This window comes from Physella acuta, unplaced genomic scaffold (genome assembly GCF_028476545.2).
Source record: "Physella acuta isolate Inbredline_101_S28 unplaced genomic scaffold, ASM2847654v3 ptg000550l, whole genome shotgun sequence".
NCBI lineage: Eukaryota > Metazoa > Mollusca > Gastropoda > Physidae > Physella > Physella acuta.
Genome location: NW_026732069.1, coordinates 352,786 through 371,125, shown reverse-complemented (window position 1 = coordinate 371,125; position 18,340 = coordinate 352,786). Strand labels below are relative to the sequence as shown.

General features: G+C 35.8%; 1 protein-coding gene and 1 long non-coding RNA gene across 2 annotated transcripts; both read right to left on the bottom strand.

The window, feature by feature from the left end:
- Positions 1–1,003: 1,003 nt before the first annotated feature.
- LOC131946298 (uncharacterized) lies at positions 1,004–7,049 on the bottom strand. Its single transcript, XM_059306990.1, has 5 exons — positions 6,740–7,049; positions 5,878–5,978; positions 4,252–4,410; positions 3,342–3,550; positions 1,004–1,572 (listed from the first exon to the last, which is right to left on the bottom strand). Exons 1-5 carry the CDS (start codon positions 7,047–7,049, stop codon positions 1,428–1,430), a joined length of 924 nt encoding a protein of 307 aa, XP_059162973.1. The 3' UTR covers positions 1,004–1,427.
- Positions 7,050–7,911: 862 nt separating this feature from the next.
- On the bottom strand, positions 7,912–10,797 carry LOC131946301 (uncharacterized). The gene is made up of 3 exons (XR_009387690.1): positions 10,447–10,797; positions 9,050–9,148; positions 7,912–8,025 (listed from the first exon to the last, which is right to left on the bottom strand). It is a non-coding gene; the product is annotated as an uncharacterized LOC131946301 (long non-coding RNA).
- Positions 10,798–18,340: the final 7,543 nt, after the last annotated feature.

The window sequence follows — 18,340 nt, the reverse complement described above, 5'->3', positions numbered from 1 at the left end:
TTCTGCCCGGGGGTCGGAAATCGGGATTATAAGTTATAAGTTATAAGTTATAAGTTTCTGTTCTTTTTTCTCTTAAACTTAAACAATCCTAGATGTTGGTTCAGAGGTGACATCTACAGGCTGCAACATTGGAAGAAACCACCACCACAACCACCAACACCACCACCAACACATCTAACACAACCAAACGATTAATACGGCTGATATAACAAACACCCCCAACAAAAATAAAACAACTAAAACAACAACACAACCAACACAAATTACTCACTAAATGCTTTATTTAACATCTAATTTCTTACAAATCTTGTGACTTGTATTTAACTATTGCTGTAAAATTTCAAACTGTGTTCACGGTGCAAAAAGCTTATCAATAGTAAAAGCGTTGTTACCTTGTAAAGGAAATCCCCCCTTCTCCCTCTAGCTAGTAAATATATTCTTTAAAGACAAAAAGTGGATTATCATATAATAAAAAATGTAGTTCAGCAAAAGTTTCTGGCATATTGCAGCGTCTTCCGATCTTGAAAAATAGGGTGCTTAACTCACGTTAAGGAAATTAAGGCGGATGGGCAAAGTGCTGACCACACTAACCAGAGTTTCTTCCAGGCAGATTAATATTAATTATTAAAAGTTATTAATTAGTAAGACCTTCAAGTAAAGGTCACAGCCAGGGCGCAAGAGTTCCTAGATGAACTTCAACGGCCACATGTTCGTGAGCAAGGTGGAGGCATGCGGCTGTTGTCAGGCATGGAGAGGGGTGGGCGTCGCCATCGGACACTTAGCCTTAGACACACCACATAAATATCTTTGGTGCCCAAATTACATCCCCCCCCCCATTCAAAAGATCTCATGGATTTATTTATTTATTTATTCTAATTTGTTACATGTCGTATACATTATTTCTGCTTAAATAGAATTGTGTTATAGCTTTTAACAAATATATGCATGAGCTGTATCATAATAATTTTCATTAAAAAAAATTAAAAACCCACGTTTTCTGATTGAACTAAAAAAAAATACCATAAAAAGGGCTCTTCTGTGTATTATAATTTATTGTTTTCTGTAAGAGCTAACTTACAATGCTCTTTTTAACTTTATTTCACGTTTTCCAAAACATTTTATGTCTACGCAAACTTCAAAATTAACCTCCTAGTGCATTGAAACAAGACTTAAAGTTATTATGCATAACGCCATCTACTTTTGTTTAATGTTATAGAGGTTTTAAAATATTTTTATGCTTATACTTCGTACATAGTTACCATTGCTCCTAGGCCAGATTTAACTAAATTTTATGTTCGAAAGAAAAAATGTAATTGGATTAATGAAACACTCTGATTCTTTCTTTTTAATTTCAAAAGTAGTTTCTGGCCTTAAGTTCTAAAACATACATAATATAAAACACACTTAGGTAAAAAAATAAAAGGTGTTTAACTTTGTGTTGAGTTAAAGTAGTTTGGCCTTTTCGAATCACGATAAACACCGACAAACTGATCATGCTCAGGGGCAAGCACTCGGTATAAATCAGGACCGAATATTTTCGCAGTTATCATTCCTATTGCTGACTGATCGAACCTGCAAATATGAGATTCAAAATGATAAAATAACGATATACTTATATATATATATATATATATATATATATATATATATATATATATATATATATATATATATATATATATATATGATATATATTTGTGTGTGTATGTATACTTATTAAATAATTCATATATATATATATATATATATATATATATATATATATATATATATATATATATATATATATATAATATAAGCGGGCAAGTAGTGTGTCAGTCCTTCCTTCCTTCTGTCATCGTTATAGATTTTGGAACCATAAAAGTAAACATCGCACCATGCAGTGCTTTTCAGTGCACCGCAGTGTCTTATTATAATTTATAGGTAGGGTTTGTTTATATAACGAAATAAAGTTATTTTATAAATGCCACTGTTTTTACTCTTTTGCATAATGTAAAGAAAATATTAAATACACGCACATCGCTAAAACATATTAAAAGGATCAATGTCAAATATCATTTTCGTTTAGATTCCCAGAAAAAGTGGATACATTTTAATAACATAATAACAGTATGGTAGAAAAATCAAATTAATTTAACTCTTTTTTCTAATTTTGACAAGGGGGTAATTTAAAAATAAATTAAACTCACGCTAATAAAAAAATGTAAATGCAAATATACGGACATTCTAGAAGGAATTAGTGTTGCAATAATATAGTTAGCAAAATGTGAATGCAAATTGTGCGGATGTGGAAGGGGAAATTGTTGTTAGAAAATTATAATTAGCATGGATTTATAAAAGGCAATCTTTTATTTATTTCATTCACTGAATTTACTGTTTACTACTTAAAATTTTTAATCAACTATTCCGCAATATTATAGACACGTCATCACGTGCATTGGGTGCGAAATGGTTTTAGTTATGAAACTCTATTGTAAATTTTTAAAATTTAAAGTACTGGGAAAAAATGCGTGAATTGATAAAGTGATACATGACAGGTAAAACACGGATATTTTAAATATTGCCTATTATTTATTGTATATTATTTAATATTATTCTATCTTTCGGTTTGCGGACAAGCTGGGGGTTTTATAGGAGAGGCGTAGCGAGGGGGGGGGGGCATATGTTCCCGGTTGCCGACCTTAGGGGGCGCCAAAGTCAGTTGGAAAAAATTTGCGAGGGGGGCGTGCAAATCTAAAGTTTGAAGGGGGTGCAAATCAAATGTTTGAGCGGGGGGAATTTAAAAACAAAAGTGGTGCAAATCGAAAGTCTGAGGGTGGTTCAAATCGAAAGTTTACGGGGGTGGGGTGGAAATTGAAATTTTGAGGGGAGGGGGTGCAAATCGTAACTTTTGTTTTGTAGTCATTCACTATGTCAGACGCGTCCGCCGGCGCACGGAAAGGGCGCGGTTTTGGCGCTACTGTGAGCAATATGCCTTTATGATTGCATTTAAATTGTCTTTATGTTATGAGTGTTGTGTTTGTTTTTTCGTTTGTGTTTTTTTTTGCGTTCGTTTGTGTTGTGTTGTGTTTAGCTTTGTTCTGTTCCCAAGTTGGTAATTTTAAAAAAGATTTACCGTGGCGGAGCACGGGATGCAGCTAGTATATATATATATATATATATATATATATATATATATATATATATATATATATATATATATATATATATATATATGTGTGTGTGTGTGTATGTATACTTATTAAATAATTCATATATATATATATATATATATATATATATATATATATATATATATATATATATATATATATTAAGCCGTAAACATGACATCTACCAACCTATGACATCTGTGATCTTTGTGCTCACCATGACACCCGATCACCTTGTAGGGGTTGACCGGACACACGCACTCCGGCTCGATGGCACACCTGGCCCACGGTTCCAGAATAGCTCGGATGTTAAAGATATCCTTCCTGTACATGGAGAGGGTTGCAGGTAACTCTGGGAATAGGTTGAAGGCACAAGGCTCCTCTCCAAAGTAGTCGAAAGTATAATCATTAAACAAAAATCATTTTAAGAATGGTAGTATACAGATGTTATTAAATTATATTAAAAAGAGCGGGTTTTTTTTTGTATTGACGTTTTTTTTTTTAAATTTGCTGTCACCGTCTTGGAAGGCGTAACACAGAGTGTCTGTCACTCGACTCCACGACCCCCCCCCCTTGCGTGTCTTATGTCTAATTTGCGTCTATATAGTATTCAGAGTTCTAGCATGACTATAACAAAAGTATAGTTGCTTAGCATTATCTGTTCTTAACTCTGATCTGAAATCTAACCCTAACCCAACACCAAACCTTAATGTCGATCCCAGGCACTTTACCGGACCATAATTCTATCATCCAACCTTGCAGTACTACCTTAAGTAAATCACTCCGGTATAATAGTGTGTAGTTTATATAAGTATATAGAACGGTGCGGTAGAGCGCAAAGTTTCTAACCCAAAAGTCTCGAGTTCAAATCCGGGTCTAAGTAAGTAGAACGTTCCACCCAGCTCTGATGGGTAGGGCCTACCTAACTCATGTTAGGGTAAGTAAAGGTAGCTGGGCAAAGTGCCACCACATCTTCGTTTCATATGTCGAGGACAAGAAACGTATGAACACTACTTCATCTGTCAAATGGATGTCTAAAGAGGAATATTATTACTTACAATTTTGAGTAGGCTATAAGCGAGTATTCCACCCAGCTCACCTGTATCAGGGTATGCAGGGGTATCCTAGCCATGTCATCTGACCGGAAGTATTGGATGCCAATGTCCCACGTCCTGTCCAGAACCTGTTGGATGCGGTCAGACCATCTGACGGATGCGTCTTGGTAAACCAGAAGTCTTCTTGCCTTTTCTATAGTAGCCTGACATGAAGAGACACACATAAATACGGTAATTTGTTTAGATTTTTATTTATAGTAAAATATATTAGGAAGTGTCTTGGGTTCAAAATGGACAAAATATTCATGATATATCGGCAAATGTATTCTAGAAACATGAGTCGGCTTAAAAATACAAGGATACGTTTCTTAACGACCTCGTATACAGTGTTTCTTCCAGACTTTTTTCTCCGGGGGTGCACTTGAAATTTGTTTTTGGGGGGGGGGGGGGGGGGGCGGACAATTTCCCGGGGGGCGAACACAGTCAAAAGTATATATTTTCTATATAAATGCCATTTCGTTCGGAGGGGGTGAGATTTTCTTTGGGGGGGGGGGGGCACCCCCCAAAAAAACAGATGCCTGGAAGAAACTCTGCTCGTATATGGAACATAGAAGAAAGCATTGCAATTGTGCAAAAAAGAAACGTATAAACTTTTTAAATCTCGACGTTAAAATCTGGAAGTTCAACACGTTGTTGTGTTGGGAAAAAAATAAAATATTGCAATCTTGACTGTAGGTGTGTCTGTCTAGTTGTGAGGAGTAGTGTAGGGGGTGCCCCCTAATTATAATCCTAGACCTTTTTTTTTCAAGTTGAACGGTTTTTTAACAGGAGGTGGTACTTTATTCTATTTGCGGTATCTTAAAACCTTTCAGAATTTAATAATTTATATCAATGGTTCATAAAGCAGCGTCTTTTAAAAGCATTGCGTCTCTAAATCTTTCCTCGAAAAACGAACTGTTTTGTCACAAATTTACCGGAAAGTACTATCCCAACACTTACTTAAATATTGGAATACATGAAAACGTTTAGGGGAGCTTACTCTTGATTTTTTTAAATGGTTTAATTATTATTGGTTGTGCTTGAAGTTTTCTAGCTGTGATTGTTACCAGTTGGTCGATTTTCCAAGCTGCACCAATCAACTTGGCGGATCAATGAAGCTATTCGTGTAATTTTTGTATTTCCCATTACATTTTCCATTACACACAAAAATTCTATTTCGTGGTGAGAATACCTTTATGGATATTCCATTAAGCGTGGATTTTTAATGACAGCATCTGGTGGTCAAATGTTTGATTACATGTAGTTTATTTGATCATAGCGCTTGGGGAGGTGCGGCTGTGCCAATGGCCAGGCATCTTTATCTTTTCAGGGGGGGGGGGGGCGGGGGCGGACACATGTACAAGAATATAAAACTATAATTTTTTATACCTGTTTAAGAAGCAGGTGAGTGTGATTGGGGTGGGGGTGACTTACATCAAAAATATCATTGGTAGAAAGACCTGTCGTCTATTTTGTTGTAGCTTCATTTCAAGGACCAGCTTCAGCCCTTGGTTTGTATCCGTGAGCTCTAACACCCGACCACTCTACCCCACTTACTGTACAGCCATTTACAATATAATATTCTCTAATGTCGAGATTTACTTCAGTGACAATCTAGAGTTGTCACCTACCCGTATCAGCAGAGGTTTCCAAGCGTAACAAAAATTTTCCTTGACGTGCGCTGGAAAATGTTCAAAGGGAAAATTCACAACTTGACACCGGCAGTGTTTTTCTGTCTGGGTGAAACAATAATCACGTGATCAACATTCATAGAACAGTCGTGTGTCAATCTTACACAACGAAACACACGTGATCAACATTCATAGAACAGCCGTGTGTCAATCTTACACAACAATACACGTGATCAACATTCATAGAACAGCCGTGTGTCAGTTTTTCAAACAAGGTATGACATAAAGGTATGGTGGGGTAGTGTATATATTTCTATATTTCTTTTTTTCTATTTGGTAAGGGGAGGGGCGGTGGACGTGCACCTCTGTGGGGTGATATACCCACTTGTTTCATTTTATATTTATATTTCCTCTGTATGAAAACTAGACGAAACTACTCTCCATACACAATTTCAGAGATGGCGAGGTCTTAGCGGTAGAGCGATAGACTGCTAACCCGAAAGTCACGAGTTTGAATCTGAATTCAAGTCACCCAGCGCTGATGCATACTCAAATCACGTTTAAGAAAATAAATGCGGCTAGGCATTGTCCTGACCACACTATCTTTTAAAATGCCGAAGTAAATGAAACGTCGTCTTCCCTGTGTGTCATGGCCATGAACGGGAAAAAGACTTCAGTGTCTGCTTTACTCAAAGTAAATTGATTCTATGTAATAATTGTTATCTATTTTATTGAATATCTAATGGCGTTGCGCAGTTTCTAAAACATATTTTGTCAAACTAATATTTAATGAAATGGTAAAAAAACACAGGTGTGGTGGATTTTAACCTTGACTCCTACACACATACAAAGCCCCAACGACTCACTATGATCCTCTGCTCCTCTGTTAAACCAATGTCGAAGAGAACAACGGTGAAATTGTTGACACGAGGATACACCGTCTGGTGCAGGCTATAGAACATGTCCTGCATCTCGTCGTAGTGATTGGAGGAGCTGGCGGACACGAAGATGACGTCACTCTCAGGGATGGCCTGGCCCATGGAGAGGATCAGGCGACGCTGGTGTTCGGAGAGCGTCAGGTTTGGTGACGTCAGAATGTCCAGCAACCGGGTCTCGGGGTCAGGGTTCAAAGGTCGTGTACAGTTAGATATGCAAGCATCTTTGGATAGCATTATATAAACATAAATACACATACAACTTAACCAAACTTAACCAAACCTAATCTAACCAAACAAAACGTAGCCAACAAAAAGTAACCAAATCTAGCCTTATAGAAACTTAACTTTACCTCCCAAATTCAAACCACAAGCCATATTGTATGTAGCTAAAGGCAAACAGCAACAATCTAAATCAATTTAGGATTATTTTTTAAAATTAGGTTTAGCTATGCAATTTAAACATGTATGCTAATTTTGTTTTAAACTGCAACGGTTGGTCTCTTTATTGCAACATTGATTATTTAGAACGAGCTTTATAAAAAGTAAGTGATTAATTGATTGAAGTTTTAGAAATGTTTTGAACAAAAATAAATGTAGGGCATTGACGATCAAAGAAGCACTAAAATATAAATTGTAATGCAACTCCACACAAATTTTAAAATAAAATAGTTATTCAAACTATTACAACAACTATACATTCAAAGCGTGGATTGCAAGGGTTAAAACTTTGTCGAAAACGTTGACTGAATGATTGAACAATAGACACCATTACAACTGAAACGTTGACTTAATGAATGAACAATAGACACATGTACAACTGAAACCTTGACTTAATGATTGAACATAGACGCCTGGACAACAAACGTTGAATTAATGATTGAACAAGAGACCTGTACAACAAAAACGTTGACCTAATGATTGAACAATAGACACCTGCATTGAGAGTAAAAGTATTAAACTAAAATATTGAGCTAATCTATAAACACACTAGAAGTAATTAAAAACGAATAGCACATCGAAGTTACCAATATCAATCTAAAAGCTGTATATATATAACATAGTTGAGTAAAAATAGTTTACAAACTTTTTGTTTCGTTGCTGCAGACCGCTGAAAACAAACGTAGAGGCGCGTCGGTATCCCGTGTGATCATGTGATTAAGTCGTCCAATGAAATCCCTGATCGTCGAATCATACAGCATCCAGTTGACCACTGTTAAGTAAAAATAAACAGGTTAGGTTTTTAAGGATATCGCTGAGTTCACACAGCTCTGATAAGTATCTGACTCAAGGTATGGAAATTAACGTCGGGGCAAGACACAGTACTCACTACATTATCTCTTATTAGACCGGGTTACAAAAACAGACAAACTAGACTTCAGCTACTTAATGGAAAATCAGGCCCGAAATGTTAACTCAAATGTGTTTTTATTGTTTTACTCTGGTTAGTGTTTTAATACTCTGATTTCTGAACTATCGAAATACTATTATTTATCACGAACTAACATTTAAAAACAGCTAAGAGAAATTACAAAAATACGCTAGCAGCTGTTTCTTTTAGTTTGGAATTATTTTTACGTTTATCGGAATTTTTTTTCACTCAGTTTTTTTCAGTACCCCTGTCGCAAAACGACGCTTATTATTTTACTCGTTGATTTAAAACCCGCTCATTTCGATACAAATTAATTGTAATTGAATTCCCTACACACTAATTTTAATTTTAAGAAATTGTGTATTGAAGAAACTCATTTTTTTACTTAGTTTTGAATAAGAATAATATGGATGATTTTTCTGGAAAAAGTACACTTCTGTCTGGAAAATTAATTGTAACAGTAGTTTTCATGAGTTCTTGCTTATAAAAAACAAAATTGGGTCCATTGCTCTACAAAAATCTTGGATTGGATCAGTATTAGCATATTTTCTTTTTATTTTAGTTAATTTACAAGGCGACAAGTACTTGTTTAGACTCGGCGCTGAATGGCGTACCCCCGGTACAAAAACAGGCTAGCAGCTATTACAACATACACATTTTTACCCTTTCTCTAAAGATGACCAGTCCAGGTTTAATGTGTTTCTAATTAGTCCCACAATTCGACTATAAATACCAGCTTAACACATTGTATCTAATATATCCGATTCTAACCATTTTGAACTTCCACTGTTTTCAATAAATTAGGTAAAGTTTTATGAACTGATTTCTTTCTTTTAAAATATAATCATGAAAATGTTCTAATTACCTTTTGAAGAAAAGCGATGCCGGGTAAGCCTTAGTGAGATAACCTGAAACTGTAGCACCCCACAAAAGACTAGGACAGTAGTAACAACTGCAATGAAAGCTGGAAATATTTTTTAAATTAATTATCGAACAATAATAAATTTACTTTTAAATAGCGAACTATTATAAAATTTAATATTAAATATACAACGTATAATATATATATATATTATATATATATATATATATATATATATATATATATATATATATATATATATATAATCGTATTCAGAGTAGGCCTACAGGAGAAAATGTTGTAAGCGTGCAAAAATAAAAATTGAGAATTCGCTCTTTCTTCTTCTTAGTTCTTAACATTAATGTTGGAATGGATCCCCTCCAACACAAGTATACGTGTCAACTGGTTATGCGCCATTGAGGCCTTAGACTCCGATTTCAGCCTGCTTTTCTTTTTGGATTTGCTTCCATAGCCTTTGTCCAACCAAGAACAAACTACAAGGCAGCAGTTGTTCGATTTTGGAGTAGTCTCTCATAGAATTCGATTAATTTTTACGTTTTATATCTACATGAATCCGAAAAAAAAAACAAGTCTGTCGTCTGTGCGTTCACGACAACTTGAGTATGTTTTAATTAGATGTACAAAGTTTAATCAATAAAATTTGGATCCAATTCTTCAGTTGTTTTTTTCAAATTTTAGTCAATTTTCGATAACCGGAAGTGTTACTAACTATATTTCTGGTTTGCGAAAAGCTATAACTACAGTACCGTTTCAGTTAGGCGGACGACATTTTACATATCTGTATGAGATCGTATTCGCAGGCTTCTTTCAAATTTTAAGAGACTTCCGTTAAACGGAAATGGTATATTATTCTACTTCCATGTGCTCAACAAATTGAAAACTTTTTCAGTTTGGTGGATGAAATTTCATGTACAAGTATACGATGCTACGCCTCGGTTATTTCTAGTTTTGCATCACCTGTAACTGAAAGAGATACTTTATTTCCGTTTTTTAAGAAAGTAAAAAGCGTTTTTTTTTCAAACAAACCTACCAGTTCTATAGCGCTATTCCACTAGAAGTGCCTTCCGAACCGTTACTTTATACAAATATACAAGAAAGTAATGGGGAGCTTACTCCCGCTTTTAAAAAATTATTTACATATTTAAACAAAGTATTATCGATCGTTAATTAAATTACTTAGCTGCAAATTTTAATGAAAATCTCCAAATTAGATGTAATATTTTATTATTGAAATAATTATTTTTTTATGTTTATTAATTTAAGCGCTAAATTTTAAAACATATCTTTCGGTAAAAACACAATCGAAATACGGCTTTAAAAAAAAACCTTCACATAATTAAAATTTCATATAATTTTTTTTTAAAGTCAATCCAACTTACATTTCTTGGAAAAACATTTACAAAACATGTTTAATGTACTTCCGAATATCCTATACTTAATTAATGCAACCTCACAAAATTCCGTTTCATAATAGATGTATTATACAACACACATGTATAGCACTATAGCATATCGTGTTACATCAATGCTTTCCGGTTTCAGGAAATAAATAAACGCATTTATTGTTAACGTTGCCTTGTAGCAGAAAAGGCATACTATCTCCTTATTTATTTATTTTTTAATTCTGAGCAGTTTTGTCACATTTGATAAGCTGGTTATCTATGTTGTCTGTTAATATGTAAAACAACTTCAAACTACAAAGAAAACGGTGTTGTAATTTTATATACCAGCCAAAGACCGAACTGCTTTGCTACAAATGTAAAAAAACAATTATTATCAGATTTCAACATTGATTTTTGGCTTATTTAAATTTAAAAATAGTAGAAACATTGAGATAAAAAAAAATCGCACACTTTGTTTGATTAATCAATTTATATACTAGGGGAAAAAAGATTTATGAATGTATAAATAAGAAGTATAAAATATTGACGATGTGTAGATATTGAAAAAGAATGAAGGCAGATTAAATGTATGAAGAATGTCACTGAACATTCAGAAACGTTCTCGACTCCGCGTCTTTACCACAAAATATGATTGGCGTCACGATAATTTCTTGTTTCATCATAGATGTTGAGATCCGGCATTACAGTTCTTTAGTGGACTTAATTAAAATCTAAGCCATGGGAACTGTAGAACACAATTCTTGAGCAATACGCTGTACATTGTGCATTGACAAAAAACAAATTTCTAGCTTTGCTCGAGAATGGAACCCATAAAGTTTGGCAGATGAACTAAATCTTGTAGAAGAGCTATAGAAAGTGTAGCAAGGCGTGTAGGAGTTACATGGGTCTAGCTTAATACAGGCAGCCACACTCGAGTGCGATTAAAAAGTTCGCAAACCTTTCCTACACATGGAGCCTCACATGGGTTAGGTCAACTTTGCTTTATGTACACAGTCTTAGGATCCTCACAGGATTAAGAAAGCAATGTTTTGTGTACTCTATGTTAGCACTCTCACAGGATTAAGTCAACTATACTTTATGTACACTACTTAGGCGCCTCACAGGATTAAGTCAACTATACTTTATGTACACTATTTAGGCGCCTCACAGGATTAAGTCAACTATGCTTTATGTACACAATTTAGAAGCCTCACAGGATTAAGTCAACTATACTTTATGTACACTATTTTTGAGCCTCACAGGATTAAGTCAACTGTGATCTTAACAATGTTAGGAGCTGCACAGGATTAAGTCAACTATACTTTATGTACACTACAAAGGTTAGTGCTTACAGGATTAAGTCTACTATGTTTTATGTACACCGTTTTAGGGGCTTCACGGGTTAAGTCAACTCCGCTTTATGTATAAAATGTTAGGAGCATTACAAGATTAAGTCAAATATACTTTAATAACACCACAAAAATTAGGAGTATCACATGATTAAGTCAACTATGCTTTATGTACTCCGTGTTAAGATCCGGGTTATTGTTTTCAAATTTTAAGACGTATTAGTACGGAAACTGAACAGCGTCATTTTATAATTCGATACATTAAACCCGCATTACCGGCGGATCAATGGAAGGTAAATAAATTTAAATGAAAAAGAATGTTGAGACTAGACTGGACTGTTTTAAAAATGTCATTTTGACATGGACGCTTGACCCTCAGTTTCGGTACCGTTCGTGTCATTCACACGTACGAATTGAAATGAAAATGACAGTTAAATCTGATATGAAAAATAGTGACACATTGATAAGTGACAATAAATTTACTTTTCTTTTTTTTAAGTATAGGTTATTTTAACTAAGAAGTTCATTCGAACAAATCTTTTTTTAAAATCTTAGTATATTATTATTATTTTTTTAGTTGGCTATATTTTATGCGAATTTTAGCGTGAGTCAGTTCAGATATAGATTATATAGATATTACCATGCTTCAGGGGGTCGGTCTGGTCGGGTCGGTTAAGCTCATGGTTGCTGAACCGTAGAGCACCGAGTCTCAGGCTGATGTGGCTCGATAGCTGGGGACAGCAACTCTTCTAGGAAGGACAACTCCCAAAATCAAACAACTGCTGCCATGTTGTTGAATTTTGGTTGGACAAAGGCAATGAAAGCAAATCCAAAAAGAAAAGCAGGCTTAAATCAGAGTCAACGTTCTATATGGCGCTTAATAAATTGAACCCAAGAGAAAGCGAAAGAGATGGCTCCCAAGACAGACCTGGAGGCAGAGTCTTTTCGAAGAACTAAAGCCAACAGGGATGTCTTTGCGAGGCGACAAAATTAATTGCCGGGGATAGGAAGAAATGTTAAAAAATGGTGAAGGTCCTATGTTCCATAAGGAGCAAAGAGGAAGTCATGTTAAGTCAAGTTGAAACATAATACTTAAGTGTGTTGGATGGAATTCCTTCTAACACTGAAATTAAGAAAGAAGAAGCAGGGTCATGCTTCAATATCTACATTGTGTTTGACAAAATCAACTCCAACCCATCGGATGATATCACGCGGAATTAATGTGCACCAAACCATTGGATGATATCACACGGGCTTAGATTTATGTGCACCAACCCATCGGATGATATCACAGGGGCTTAGATTTATGTGCACCAACCCATCGGATGATATCACACGGGCTTAGATTTATGTGCACCAACCCATTAGATATCACACGGGCTTAGATTTATGTGCACTAACCCATCGGATGATATCACACGTGCTTAGATTTATATGCACCAACCCATTGGATGATTTCACACGGGCTTAGATTTATGTGTCCCAACCCATCGGATGATATCAGACGGGCTTAGATTTATGTGCACCAACCCATCGGATGATATATATATATATATATATATATATATATGTATATTATATGTACATTATATGTATATATATATATATATATATATATATATATATATATATATATATAATAGTTTAGCTGTCTGTGTATGTACCTGTGTATCTATCTTTCTAATTTATATGTATGAAAGCCTGCTCACTATATAATAAACTAAAACCCCGATGGTTATAGCTTTATGAATAGCTAGTTTACTAGTCAATCAACTAATTACCCTAATGATTATAACGTTATAATCAGCAATTAATTACCCTAATGATTATAACTTTATAATCACCAATTCATTACCCTAATGACTATAGGCTTCCAACCCTTGCAGCCCAAGTCCCGTACATGCAGAGGGATCACATGTAGAGGGAGATCAACAATCTGACACTGGAAGGTTGTCTCTAACTGGGGAATAAATTGTTCAGATACTTTTTGCTTGTTTTTAAATTGTAACTGTTTCAGCGGAGTTTCTTTCAGGCATCTATTCGAGCAGACGGGATGGTCAAATTGATGTATAACCTGTGTCCACCCCACCTCACGGCCTATTTTGTACCCTCACACATTCGTATATTTCAATACCCCCCCCCCCCCACCGTATATTTCAAGTGCCCCCCACCAAATATGTAAAGTACCCCTACCGTATATTTGAAGTGCACCGATATATTTCAAGTGCCCCCCCCCCCCACCAAATATGTAAAGTACCGCTACCGTATATTTGAAGTGCACCGATATATTTCAAGTGCCCCCACTATAAATGTAAAGTACCCCTACCGTATATTTGAAGTGCACCGATATATTTCAAGTACCCCCACCATATATTTCAAGTGTCCCCCCCTCCCCACGGAGAAAAAATGCCTGAAAGAAACACTGTGTTGCAGCTGTGAATTCCCAGCGAAGTAAAAAAAAATTACTCTTAAGTGAATTAAATAAACACAGACAGGTTTCCGTGCTGGTTCCTATACAAGATTGACGATGGAGGGGGGGGGGTCATGATAGGTTTGATTTGAAAAATAAATGATTATTTGAGAAATAAAACGTATAGAAGTATATTAATTAAGAAATATACATGAACTTCACAAATAAAGAAAAACTACCTACTACGTTACTATATTATCTGACGATAGTATTCGAGTGTCGTGATACGTGTTCTATTTTTCCATTCAGCAATGTTTGTAACGAGTACACACACACACACACACACACTATCGGATACTACCACACAAGGAGAGGATTTAGAAAACTGAGCCAGCCCTTAAGTAATCCAGCTAATCCGAGAGATTATCGTTTGACATTAGTTTACTAATGTATTGACTCGTGTAATCGGATTACACGTGTTCATTGAGCAGACAGCATTCAGCGGCGTAAGGTCCAATTACTGAGGGGTGCGTGGGTGGCTGGGGGGGGGGAGTTTGGTGTTTTGAGTGTATTTGTATCCAGGTACTATTCAGAGCTGAGTAGACTCTGCAGTTTGAATCCTGGGATGCAAAATGACCTGATTCTGAAAATTTAGAGTTTTGGAATAGCTTTACATATCACCAAGGTGTAGATATCTGACAACCCTTCACCCCCCTCCCCCACCCGCACGCCCAACTTTCTGCAGAGCACCAGTAGCGATATATGCACAAAATTAATTCTGGTGGATGCGCCTTTAATGATACGTGCATGTATGCTCCTAACGTCACAAATTCTTGCTTTTGTGACGTCACGCACCGCTGCGACTCTGACGTCACAAAAGCCTAACTCTGGTTCCTGTTCCTCTGACGCCATTTAGCTCTGCCCTATTAATTATGTCACATTTACCTGTCACATAACCCTAAGCCTATGATGTTATATTGCCCTACGCCTCTGACGTCACATAGCCATACGCCTCTGACGTCAAAATCCCTACGCCTCCGACGTCACATAGCCATACGCCTCTGACGTCAAAATCCCTACGCCTCTGACATCACATACCTCTACGCCTCTGACGTCACATAGCCCTACGCCTCCGATTACAAGATACACCTTAAACCCGGCAGCCACAGATGCTGAATACAAACAGAACACACACACAGACACACACACACACACAATACTGCACCTACATCCACTCGCTCCTGGCCGGTTAATCCCAAATCAAATACGACAACCCGGAAGAGAAAGGTTGTGTGTTTGACAACCCTGCCCAGGTTGGCCAACATGTAGATCAGCTCGCTGTACCGACTTTTTCTATGACCGGAAGTGACGACGTGAGGGACAAGATGGTGTCGAGTTGTGGTGTCGTCAGTGCGAACTTGCTAGAGGTCACGATTTCTCATAGACGGATGGTGTAGTTTTTCTCCATAGTGCAGTTAGATTTACAGGCTAGATAGAGACATACATAGAACGAGTAGCAATTGCATTATGAATACGAAGCTTGTCTGAATAAGAAATGGAATGATAACTATTAGAAATGAAGAGAAGGTGTGGCCTAGCGGTAGAGCGCTAGACTGCTGACCGGAGTCTCTAGATCGAATCCGGGCTCAACACAGTTGAACATCCTTGAGGCGTCCAGCTTTGATGGGTACCTAGCTCATGTTTAAGAAAGAAAATGCGCCTGGGCAATGTGCTGACCACAATTACCCTGTAAGTAAAGCGGCTGGGCATATTGCTGACCACACCATCCGTTCTTATACCGAGGTCACTGAAACTCTACTTCACTAGCTGAATCAAGGGTATGACTAGAAGTAGTCGTAGCGACCGTACGTAGCTCAAAGGGGTGAATCGATATACCAAGGTTTCTTTCAGACTTTCGTCTCCTCGAATGGGGTGATGAAAATAATGAAATAGTAAAACTATATGAAATAGTACTCAAGTTATAAGCTTTTGAAAAATTGAAAGTAGAATAATTCTCACTTCCGGTTACCGGAAATCGCTGAAAAGTTGATGCAGAACTACAATTTTGATATAATACTTATATATTAAATTTCATCAACCTAGTTGTAACGGTACTCAAGTTACTGTGTTCACAGACATACACACACACATACACACACGCACAGACACACGGACAGAAATGTAGAACCCAGTTTTCCCGACTCGATTACGTATAAAACGCCTAAATTCTGAGAAATCTAGATTTATTATTTTTTTACCGATTAAAATAAGTCCCCTAAAGGCCTAATTAGTATATAATAAAGTATTGAGGTGTAAATATATGAAAACTGTCAAAATTCCTTTTTATTTTTGTGCATTTTTGCAATACTTCCTCTATACTTTGTATAAGGGAAAGTAAAAAAGTAAAGTACTGAAAAAAAATTCTTTTCTGTTTAGAAATTTAAATAGAAATGTAGAATTATATATTTTTAAAAAAACATTTATTGTTTTCATTTTTAGTTTATTATTACATAAAAGCTTGTTATTAAAACGTTTATTTATTTATTTTTTTATTAATAAGTTCAATAGAATCGGGAGAGCGCTAAGAATATTTCCAAGAGCATGCATTCACAGAATAAACAAAAAAAAAAAGAGGAGTTCAATTTTTGGTTGAGTTAAAATAGTTTGGCTTTTTCGACCCACGACAAATAGATACAAGTTGACTTATATTAAGGGCAAGCACTCGGTGTAAATCAGGACCAAATATTTTCGCAGTTATCATCGCCAGAGCTGACTGGTCGAATCTGCAAAAACAAACAAAATATATATGCATGTTTGTATTTTATGCATTACTACACCTTTCATCGGATCGCCATAAAACTTAGGGAAGTTGTTGAGAATACTCCTGTGGAGGTATCTGTGGAAAAAAGTTTCAAATTCGCAGGAGTCGTACCCCTCAATACATGGTTTATAAAAAATAAAATCGGATGCGGTATGACACCGTTCATCCAAATGCCATGAAACTTTGGGGAGTAGATGAGAAAGCTCACGATAAGATTTCTGCGGGAAAAAAAAAACATGAAAAAAAATTTACTTCTTACGGGCGGTGGCCGGGATGGTGCAATTTTGGTCAATACACTGTTTGGCGCACAGAGTTTTAGAGCGGTGAACTTGGCACTTTGCATCCTTTAATCAGGCGTCTTGTCTAGCGAGAAAGAGGTTTTGCTAAATTTAGCGGTAAAACTTCAACATGCACAACCGCCGGCGCACAGTGCTCCCCTGCTAGCATTATGGCGCCGAACTATATATATATATATATATATATATATATATATATATATATATATATATATATATATATATATATATATATATATATATATTCAAACAATAACAATTAAAAAGTCTTCATCAACATTTAAACTTGTAGGCCCCAAAGTTGACCTCAACTGACCTGTGACATCTGTGATCCTTGTACTCGCCAGAACACAACTTGACCGTTTTAGGTGAGATAACCGGACACATGCATGGCGACTCAAGGGCACACCTAGCCCATGGCTCCAGAATTGCTCGGATGTTAAAGTCGTCCTTCTTGTATAAGGACAGGGTTGCCAGGATCTGAGGGAATATGTTGAAGGCACAAGGCTCCTCGCCAAAGTAGTTAAAAGTCTGGTCATAAAAAACGGCATTGTTAGTATACTAGTTCTTGACGTACAAATCTAGCCCTCATGTATATATGTATATATATATATATATATATATATATATATATATATATATATATATATATATATATATATATATATATATATATATATATATATATATATATATATATATATATACATATATATAATACGAATATAATATACATGTAATATATAAATATATATATACAAATATACATATATATAAATACATATAATGTACATATAATACACATATATATATCATCCGATGGGTTGGTGCACATAAATTCCGCGTGATATTATCCGATGGTTTGGTGCACATAAATCTAAGCTCGTGTGATATCATCCGATGGTTTGGTGCACATAAATCTAAGCCCGTCTGATATCATCCGATGGATTGGTGCACATAAATCTAAGCCCGTGTAATATCATCCGATGGGTTGGTGCATATAAATCTAAGCCCG